This window comes from Sparus aurata, chromosome 5 (genome assembly GCF_900880675.1).
Source record: "Sparus aurata chromosome 5, fSpaAur1.1, whole genome shotgun sequence".
NCBI lineage: Eukaryota > Metazoa > Chordata > Actinopteri > Spariformes > Sparidae > Sparus > Sparus aurata.
This window is the reverse complement of record NC_044191.1, coordinates 18315132-18326281: the sequence shown is the minus strand read 5'-3', so window position 1 is coordinate 18326281 and position 11150 is coordinate 18315132. Positions and strand designations below refer to the sequence as shown.

At 40.2% G+C, this 11150-nt stretch overlaps 1 protein-coding gene across 2 annotated transcripts in view; it reads right to left on the bottom strand.

Annotated features, from left to right (window-relative positions):
• The window catches only part of bmp2k (BMP2 inducible kinase), a 46520-nt gene that overhangs the window by 5665 nt on the left and 29705 nt on the right, over positions 1 to 11150 (bottom strand). The window contains exons 8-15 of one of the 2 annotated variants that reach the window (XM_030418443.1): positions 10912 to 11015; positions 10749 to 10828; positions 10359 to 10504; positions 9908 to 10107; positions 9622 to 9801; positions 7606 to 7868; positions 6319 to 6488; positions 6080 to 6199 (exon numbers count right to left, since the gene is read on the bottom strand). In XM_030418443.1, the coding sequence (XP_030274303.1) occupies positions 6080 to 6199; positions 6319 to 6488; positions 7606 to 7868; positions 9622 to 9801; positions 9908 to 10107; positions 10359 to 10504; positions 10749 to 10828; positions 10912 to 11015 (1263 nt within the window). The remainder of the gene's footprint in view (positions 1 to 6079; positions 6200 to 6318; positions 6489 to 7605; positions 7869 to 9621; positions 9802 to 9907; positions 10108 to 10358; positions 10505 to 10748; positions 10829 to 10911; positions 11016 to 11150) is intronic. The other variant, XM_030418444.1, reaches the window with a different exon arrangement.

Sequence of the window (11150 nt, the reverse complement as noted above, 5' to 3'; positions counted from 1 at the left end):
AGTGTTCTGTGACCTTTTTTTCCAGCTTCTTTATTTAGTTAGGGAATATTGCCGAGTTAGTTTGTTTGAATTTCTTCTCCAAAACTTCATAGTGTCCCTTAAATCAACACGTTTAGAAAATGTTAAATCAACAGTTTGTTTTTTTAAACCCTTTCAGTCATCCACTCAATACCTGATGGTGTTATATGTAGGCCACATTAAAAAAAGCTATTTGAAGGCGATACTTTGAGAACTCTATAGGACATTTTAAAGACTCAACAAATTCTTCAACATTAAACAAATAAACACACACCTTCTAATTTTCTTATTTTAATTTCTATTAAAAAATGTTTTTCCAACAACAGGGGAAAAAAGTACTTACCAGCAGTAAGGACTCAAATTGAGGTTAATCTGTTTTTACTTTGACACAACAGAGGATTTGTGTGACTGAAGGTCAAAAGACCTGTGAAAATGTACATAGCGCCGGTGTGAAATCATTATAGAAAAGGTACCACACTGTACATGTTAATCCATCTGTTCAGGCTTGAATAACAGGATTAGATTAGATCAGATTAGATTAAAATATCAAGCATCAACTCGTTTGGGGTCAAATCACTGGACAAGACTCAGTTTTACTAAAAACGTAGTTTTGGTAAAGGTGAGAAATATTTTAACTGTACCAACTTCTCCGTCACACTAAAATACATCATAAAATTGACTTAGACACTCTACAGTTCTTTTTTGTTTATCATCTTCATCTTGTAGAACGAGCTGCACCATGTATTTGATTAATTAAATAACAGCTTGTTAATCAGATAAAAATTCGCTTTAAAAATGAGACTGTTAAAATATTCATGCAACTTCAGCTTCAGTCCCTTTGGAAACATAAATAAATATATTTACTCACATAAATGATGAAGGAGTTTTAGTGTTTGGTGTTTTACAAACAGCTACAGGCTGATTTACCATCTTAAAGACATTCAGATGCCTCTAATGACATGAGCCATCTGTAAGTGACAGATTCTGCTTCAAACTCGTTACCAATCATGCACAAGTGAAACAAATATAACTATAGACAGAAGTAAAGAGTCAAGTGTACAACTACAGAAAAAACATGAAATAACTGGGGTGACACCTGCGGCTGAGTCCCTCTGAGAACAATTTTGGAAGAGAAAACAGTGAAATGAGGCCATGTTGGATCTTAACTTGACCACACTGAGCTGGTTTATCACCATCAGGGCTTTAACATAAACAACGCCGGGCGTGCATCTTAGAATAAGCTGCTTACGTTTTTTAATGTTTCACACACTTGTGTGGGACAAACACAGTCGACATGTTTTGTGCATTAACGTTTGTTTTGACCGTCGACTTCCCTACAATACGTTAAAATCTGCCTCGCTTTGTCGCAGTCTGATTGGACGACAGAGAGCTCAAACAAAGACAGCCATGTAACAACAGGAACATCTTGCACGTGGTGTAGTGGTGGAGAGACTCTTAACTTCATTATATTTTACAGAGCTATAAAAAAGGAACCAAAGTGAATTTTGATTTTGAATGCTTTTTATTTATCAGTAACATTCTATAAAGAAATACATTCACACTCACAGTATGATACAGGACCTTTTACATAGTCTGTTGCAAAAACAAGATATGTATAAGACAATTTATTGATCTATAGGGTTTTATTCTTTCTGCAGGAGCGGTACCAGGAGCTGTATGACTAAAACTGAAGAGTTGACTTGACTGCAAATAAAAATTCCCAAAGTTTTTACACATCTGTTCTGGGGCTTCTAGCAGGATGTAAAGCTGACTAAATTGTCTAAGAAATGGGTTAAACCAGACCCCAAACAGAGAGGCAGAAAACACAGAAAACCTGCAAATGTAAACAATATATAACAACATATTCAATGTCTATGCTTGTTTGTTCGGACAAATCCTGAAATAATATCCTCTCACACTTTAAAAAAGAAAATAAAGTGCAGTTAATGGCTCTGGTCGTCCCTTTCATTTGTCTTTTTTTTGGCTTTGATGGTTCACTGTCCAAACTATAGATCCATCCACCAATACACATGAACAAGATGTTTCTGAATATGGCTGTCTTACTGAATGAAAAATGAACAGAAACAAAGCAAATAATAGTAATAATAGTAACTGAACTGACAGGCCTGACAAACACAAAGGCCCAATAAAAGCAGGCGGTGATATGAGCGGAAACATGACGTGGAACAGAAGCATCAAGTAACATCAACTGTTCTCCACACTTACCTTCGGCTAAACACGTGAATTACATCTTACCAAGTTAATACATTTGTACAATAATGTGTAGGATTCATGTGTGCATGGGTGACTAAGATGGGTCACTTTCTCACTTGCTGCACTAAGGCGGAATAACCGCAGCACAGTGAGGATTAACAAACATACAGCCCTTTAGGATTGTATGGATTTAAAAACAACATAGAAAAAAGAAATCTAAATGTTCAACATTTTGACGGATATCATCAGAACACGCACCGAGCACTCCTTTTAGCACAACGATTGACAATTACACTACTGAATGTGCCGTCAGCCGGTCGTGTTCTACCTAAAGAGAAACAGTTTAGGATACCAGGTTGTGTCACTAAGTACATTACAGTTAGGTCGGAGTAATGCTCCAGACAGGGCAGAATAACTTGTTCACCAGCCTCCACATGTACTTTCTATAAGACCTCCTAAGCTGTTTTCCCTGAAAGACTTGTGTCAACCCATCACCTGATTTTCAGTGTCTTTCCTTTAATCAGAACCATTTTCCTTCTTCAGCTAAATGTCAAGAGACAAAATGTCATTGTAGGAATGTGGGGAAAGAAATAATTCTCCCAGTGTTGTTGGTCGGGTAAATAAGAATGCCACACAAAGGCACTTTGTATCTAGAAATGGAAACCAAGCAACTTCCACTATAAAAGAAAGCCTTAAAATTCTTCAAGAAAATGTTGGAATAATTGCAATAAAAAAAGGAATTCAGTTAAATTGTGTGGTCACACCGCAGGCAACTTCACTGCTCTCATTCTGTCTGTCCTAGCTCGCCTGTTAGCTGGCTGAAAGTTGTCCTGCAGAGCCCTACAGATAATGCACCGGCAGCTATCTTGCAGGTCCACTGCATGTCACACTGTCGGGATATGACTGATCACATCTTGGTTAGCAATCTGTCAGAATGAACAATAGATCAATTTTGAGGCTATTTGATGATTGAACCACAGCTCTACTACAACATAAATAGGACAACATGTAAAGAAAAGCCAACTCTGCTGCTCTCATATTATGAAAATGCCGCAAAACAAAGCAAACTTGGGACAAAGTCCTGGATATATGAGGGACAATTTAGAAAAAAAACACCCTTTTTTGGCACTTGTAAAGTCATGGCAATCTTCTGATTGTTATATGTAAGAATTTCATCCTAAAGTGTTAAAACTGTCTGGCCATCTTTGGTCACCAAAGCTCTATATCAGCTGCTTTAAATCACATCATCACCAACACTTTGGATTGACAACCAAGGTTTCAGCATGTTTCTTTAACCTAAAATAGTCCAAAGTCACACACCATGTGGGACTCTTTCGTATATTTTATAGACAGAAGCACAGAAACGAGGTAAACGGATTTGTGAGGATGGATTAAAGCCCCTTTTACAGAAGCTCTGCCTCTGAGCATTTCTACCATAAAACATCAACAGCTGATCAAATACTGGTGTTGAGATGTCGACCATGTCATTTTTGCTTATGAGAAGTTGCCAACGGTGTGTGAGCACAGGAATATTTGACACCTAACAACCAACTGACACACTGTTATGGCACATACACAGGACGCTAAACGGCTGATCAAAAATCAGTTGCACATTTTTTCATGCCAGCCTGAACGAACGACACCCAGTCACAACCAAGAGTAATTGAACCTTTCTGGGCTTTAAATTCATTTTTAAAAAAGTCCCTTCGATCAGTTTGGTTTCTGTTATTTTTTGGTTTTTCCTTCGATCCAATTTGAGCTCAAATAGAATTTCATATTCATTAAGTAACAAGTGAAGACAAAGTATTTCAACACCTACATTCAAGTGCTTAGAGGGTTATATTGCATCATTTTCTCATCTTATTCTACTCTAAACTGTAGCCACTGGACTTTGCATTAAGCCTGCATGTTTAAGGACACGAGATGAATTTCACTGTAGAAAAAAAAAATCTACTCTCACTCTCCTCTAGAAAATCTCTAAGTGTTTTAGCGTTCATACCGTCTATCATTAAATATAGTCTGAGTTACAAACAACAGTTCTAAATTGCCTATCAAAACATGACCAATTCACATTGAAGGAGCAGGGAGAGAACAGAGGCACAGAAGCTTATTGCTGCCATTGATGTAATATATGTAGGAATACTGCACTTTTATATTCACATTGTTATGCCAAGGCTATGATCTGTGTCGGGGTTCAACCACATGCAGTCTGACTGGTTAGTTAAGCCAAATGAGAACTGATTATCAGGTTAGATTAGAGTGAGTGTGAGCATCGGCCTCCACAGTAAAGTTCACAGTCCACAAGCCAACACTTGAAGCTTCGTCACTACACCAAAAAAAAACAAAAAACAATTGCAATTCGTGAGGAATCTTTGCATTGCATTGCTTCAATGGCCGAAGAGGGACGATGATGTTTGAATGTAAACAAACGACAAAGAGCAACAAGTTTGGAAGTTCAAGTGTCGCCTTTTTTTCCCTCCCTGTCAAGTTTATCCGTACCAGGGCTGAGCGATGTTTGGATTCAATTGGTATCACTAGAATGACTGATAATGTACTGAACACACCGGAAGGGGAAGAGATGGGTCGTGTTTTAGAGTAATCATCTGTTGGAGTCTGCTTTGTTGGATGTATAACCATCTGCCCAACAGAAATTCTAAATATCAAAAGCCTGGTTGTAGAATTTCTGAAGTGGGTACTACTAATTAACATGAGAAATAGTAAGGTGCAGAGTTAGTGATAAGCATAAAAAGGGACTGGACACAGACCAAAAGCTACATCAACTAATTAATGAACTCTTTTCTTCTGGAATTAAATCTAAATTTAACCAAAGGGGCCAACAGTCTGATACAACATCCACCACAAGCTGCGACTACAACAAAGTGTTAACACCGGCTAAATGGCTAATAAGAAACTTCATTAAGAGGAGTGTGACTGGATTCTGTGTGAAATTCTATTCTCAAATATTACAACTCTAAAATTCAAAAGCATATAGAAGCCTTGAGAAATCAATAACTTTGTTTATGAATCAAAGCTGGAGTTTTTAAATTAGACAGCCTTTGCATGTACAACTGTTATTACCAATTCTGTGGTGTAAATGGTTGTTAAATTTGACATCACTCAGCCCTACTTAGTACCAACCACGTGTCAGCTCGTCACTTCAGCCTTGTTATGTTCATATTGCTTTTAGTGCAGATAGAATTTTCTCCAGCTGTGTTCATTGTTGGACACAGTGAGTTGGAAGTTTTTGCTTGTTTTTATGCACGGAAATACAAATTTTAATTTAAAGCAAAGAACCTCAGTGTGAGCGTATGTCTCTCCAGCTGACATAGTGAGACCCCCTGTCTGTTAGTACCTTGCCCCAGCCGTTTTGATCTAGACAGGGATGTAATATAACCCCAAACCATGGCAGAGTTAGTGCCTAGCTTCACTCAGAGAGCTTAAGAGGAGACTCAACACTTATTTCAGTTGACTTGCATAAAAGTTTGGCACAGCAGGGCAGTTAGAAATTGTAGTATTAAAAGCCACAGCTGACTGCAGTGAATTCAGAAAGTGCTTTCACTACTTCACTGCGCCTGCTTTTCCTGCTTAGTTTTCTTCGTAAGCGAGTCAAAAAAGAGCAGGAGCACAACTATTCTGCCAACTGCAAATGGGAAACAAAAGAAAAATCTGACTGATCATTGGTTTGTAATGCCCACTGTGGGGTCTGTGTAGCATAGAGGCTCCTAACTGGAGGTCAGGTGGGAACAGAAGTGCTGGACAGGGGGTAGGGGGAGCAGGAGAGGGCATAGAGGGGGCAGGTGGCTCCACAGTGTTGGGTCCTCACGGTAGAGACTCCTCTAAAACTTGCCTGCGCTGGCCACAAATGGGACTGAGCCGAACAGGTCCTCTGGTGGGAGGGGCTTGGCAGTGGAGGCAGCAAGCTGCGCTCGGTCGGCTTCCATGTTGGCTGTTCTCTCCACTGGCTTGTCTGTATGTAGAAGATCACAGGGGAGAAGAAACTTAGAATATCTACAGCTATGACACCTCACCTCTTCTGGGAACATAAAAATGTGTTTCTGCACAAAAACTACTGAAGAGGTCACTTGCTTGCTCTGAGCATGTCAAATTCCCGGTCGAGCAGCTCCTCCTCTGTCAACTTGGAGAAGTTGTCCTCTCCGAAAGGGTTCCAGCCCGACATATCAGGGGGGTTGCTGAATGTAATGTTGCAGCTCTGAGAGGGTGGCGTGATCCCGTCTGAAGCAAGCAGTGGGTTTCTACTGTGGAGATCACAATAATAAACTGTTTCCCACATTTCTGTTATGACAATTAGAAATTAGCAAGGCTGTAAGATTTTATCTAAAACCTAATTCCGGGCATTGAAGGAAGAACGGCATTGAATGATTCTTAAGCTTACAAGGTTCATCTGACACATCTACTGTGGTCAACAAGCAGAAATGATAAAGTGTGCTTCTTTAAATTCATTTAAATATTGCAAGTTATGTAAATAAATGCAGCTCTTTCAGTGTTCCCACCGGCCTCTTTTATTGTATTCTTTTATTTTCAGTGTCAACTAAAACATGTTTGCATTCTCAAATGTTCAAATACATTATTTTTCAAGGACTGTCAATCGATTTAAATATTTAATCGTGATTAATTGCATGATTGTTCATAGTTAACACGTGACTGATCGCAAATTAATCGCACATTTTCTTTCTGTTCTAAGTGTACCTTAAAAAGGCATAGTTTTAAGTGTTTAATGCTATTATCAACATGGTAGTGGACAAATATGATTGCTTAATGCAAATGTATGTTTATTATTATTATTGCAACAATCCAAAATGATGACAAATACTGTGCAGAATATTCTCCATCTCTGTTGTTCATCTCTCTAAGGACCACCGCTTAAAAAGCCCAGTCTGCTCTGATTGGTCAGCTCTCTCATGCCTGAGCAGGCTCTGTCCAACATGCTGGCTGTATGTGTGAGGCCGGAGTGAGTGTATAGTTGTGACATCACAACGTTACAGAAGTCCTAACCCCTCATTTGAAGGCACAGTTTCTGAATCTGGGGAGTGTGAATTTCTCTGTGGAGTGATACTTTCACACTATTTATTTAGCACCAAGACCTAATTTAAAATAAAAGAAACATGGAAATCTCACTTTCTACAATGTGGGACTTTTAAACGCAGAAATACCAAAAATGGCTGTAAAGGCATACAAAATAAATCCTTGTGATGGAAAAAAAAAAATCTTAGTCTTAGCTCAGTGCAGAAATGAAAACTTTACTCAAGAATCTATTGTCAGTGATTTGGTTTCATTTTAAAAAGCCAAGGAAATGTAAAGAATTTACATCCATATAGAATGAGAATTTCAAAAAAGTTCAGGGGGGGATGCTACCTTGGGTTAGTGTATGAGGGATCCACAGGGGATGGTCCCCCCATCTGAGCAGGTACAGCTCCAGTTCCAGCAGTGGGCGTGGTCACGTTATAGGAACCCGATGGAATCTGGAACTCAAGAGGGGAGGACATATAGGGGAGAGGCTGCTGAGCGGAATGATGCTGCTGCTGCTGATGTAGTTGATGTTGATGATGATGCTGCTGCTGTTGTTGCTGCTGCTGCTGCTGCTGCTGCCTGACAAAAGCCTGTTGGTACTGGTGCAGCTGTTAGGGAAGGAAGAGAGGGAGAAGAGGAGGAAGGGAATGAGGGACGGACCTTTGATATCATGGTGCACAATGACGGCAACAAGATGATGAAATGTTGTTAGAAACCAGTTCTGGATTTGGAAAGCTGGGGACACAGTGGAGGGGAGGGATGAAGGAATGAAAGTCAAACAGCATGTCGGACAGGAAACACTACAAATGAGCTAAGTTCCACATAAGGATCAAACACTGGCTGACAACTTTGAAGCTGCATTGATTGATTTTCGGGGGCACAAACTCCAAAACAGGCTGACTGATAAACATTCTTAACATCTCATCAGCTGTCACGGATAATATTTTCACAGTTTGTTTTTTTTTTTCCACAGAAGCAGAACAAGATTAGCATTCATTTGGAGCATTCACTTGGATTCCAATATTCACATTCCTTTAGTTGTGGTTTGGTCTCCACCAGCTCCCCAGAAAATATCTGACTCACTTGCTGGTAAATGGTCCACTTTCTTCACCATGTTATTCACCAGTGAAACAATTTTCCCTTGATAGATGTAGATCTGACTTTGATCAGATCAAAGAGGCTTCCTTTTCTTAGAGGATTCACGTTAAAAAACAACAAAGAATAGATTTATGCTTGGCTCTACAGAAGTATCTAGCACTACTGTCCAGGGACTTAAGCTCAGATAAATAAAGCAGTGCTGTGCAGATCTTTGAATATTAGAACGTTTTATGTGAATTCTCTTAAAGAGTTGAAAAGAAATGAACAACCTACTGAAGCTTAAAATCAACCTTCTCATATGTTTCATGTTTTTTGCTACCTGTGGCTATAAATTCATGCTTCTAACCAATCTTAATGTTGCTACTGCTGATTCATTCTCTGCTCCCTTTTACCATGTATTCTTAACAAATATTTGTTGAGCACTTACGCACACACCACCGTTGTGCTTTTAAAGTACAGTTAGTTGATCTGATGTCATCACACCATATTACCAATTTGCAGTCACTTAGCAAAGCTTCCTCACTACAGTAAGGGGCAGATCAATGTCACAGAGGAAACGCTGCTTTTAAACAGTTAGCAGGTATCTCGGGAATAAGAACAATCATTTTCGGAGGTGCTCTCTTCCCCTGCCTGTGAACTGCTTCATATGTCACGATGCAACACAGAGAAAACTGCTCGATTTCACCCTCTGTTCGATCCCCTCGTGGCTTCGCTCAGACCAGATTGCCTCTGAAATAAAACAGATGGTACGCGTTTGGTGGGAAACAGACTAAAAATTGCGCCGCCCTAACAGTACGCATTTGGAGGACCTGTGTTTGTGTGTTTGATTCAGTAGCTGTGTAAATACTAGTTTTCTGAATATTTGGACTGAGTCAGTAGGAAGTTTGAGCGTCTGCTTCCAATGCTGCTTGGCACAGACACGAAGCAAATCGACTGAAGAGGACTGGCTGCCAGTGTTTGGAACAGAGAGAGCAATTTTAGGGCATTCTGACATTAAATGAAATGTTCAGCTTCGTGTTATTTCATGCTGTGTCACCATGTGCTTTGCTGTCATTTGCTCAAACTATTTATTGCAGTTTTGGATTTTGGTTAAGTCTTCTGCGCTGAAATGCTGTCATAATTTTGATTTAGAAGCATCCTCAAAGGCTTGAATACGAACAAAAGCACATTTAATTTGTCGGGTGTCTATTTTAGCACAGAAAGTGAATCTATTTCGAGTCCTGGTAGCCTCGGCGCCAGGTTCAGACCTCTGACAGAACTTACCATGGCTGCGTACTGAGCCTGAGCCTGAGCCTGAGCTTGAGCCTGTGCAACCTGCTGCTGATACATTGGCTGCATCATCATCTGCTGCTGCTGCTGCTGCTGTTGTTGGAGGAGGGCTTGCTGCTGCTGCTGCTGCTGCTGCTGCTGAAGCTGGAGGGACTGCTGCACAGCCTGTTGATACTGAAAACAGTTGTAAAGACTTAAATATCTAATATTTCCTCTTACTGATGGTTCAAGAATTACTCAACCACTACAAAATCAGTTCTACGATGATGTGTGGATGTACCTGGAGGTATTGGAGTTGCTGTGCATTTATATGTTGTTGTTGCACTGCTTGTAGTTGTTGGTGGTGGTGATGCTGTTGATGCTGTTGCTGCTGTAGCTGCTGTAGACGCAGGTCACCAGGCTGTAACTGCTGCAGGACTCTGTGTTGCTGACTGCTAGGCTGGGCCTGAATGGAAGGCTGCACTGAGCCAGGGGTGGGAGCTGAGTGGAAAGGGAAAGTCATGTTAAGCCTTATTTATATTGCCCAATACCACAAATCAAAGTTTCCCATAAGGGGCTCACTGTGATTTGTGGTATAGATGAATGTATTATTCTTAATTTTTAACACCACAATGAGCACAGCAATCAACACAAGTAAACTGAATAACTGAAAGTATATGTACTCAGTACTGTTCCTGCCTCTTTTCCAAGAAACCTGTATAGACTATCACTCTCACTACTGTCAAACAAACCTTTCTGTCCATTGCTGACGGGTGCTGAAGGCATGGTCATCTTGACAGGGGTGACAGTGGCGAGAGGCAGGACGTTACTGTTTGCCGCTTTTGGCCTCTGTCTGGGAGCTATTGATGTTTCTGTCGGTCCAACAGAATCTGTTATCCTGGAAGGGAGGAGTCAAAGTTGTCACTTGATTTTTCCCTTGACCCAAATCTATGTACAGGAAGGTTTGCACTATGTGCCATTCTGATGTCTAATGTGTTGTTCTGCCTAGATATATGATGAATTCCACAACACATGAGTGATTTTAGCTTATTCATTATTATTAGCCTAAGAACAAAACAAATCACTCTTTAAAGCAAACTGAACTAAAAGATGAAAAATCAGTTCCTGTCGGTAAGCATTACCTGGCTTTTGTCATACTTTTCTTAGCAGCGACCTCACTGGCAGTTAGAGGCTCTGGGAGCGACGTAGGGATGGGAGAGTTCTGGAAAAATGTCAGGAGACAATGTTAAACAAGCAAATGACAACAAAGGCTACAGCCAAAACTGTATCATTTCAGTGACTTACAAAGAGATTTTGCACTGGACAGTCTTTTCCAGCTAATTTGAAGGCAAAGTAGGACACTTGGTAAATGTCTGGTCTCTTCTCCTGGTCTGGTTCGAGCATATATCCTGGAAAGGACAGAAAGGTCATTTTAAAACAGCATGCAGGACAATACCAGCAAATTTATAGAGGTGGATTTGCACCTTCTCTCTTTGGCCACTTGGTGGCGCTGCTGGTCAAATTATTTTAAAACGGAAGCTCCA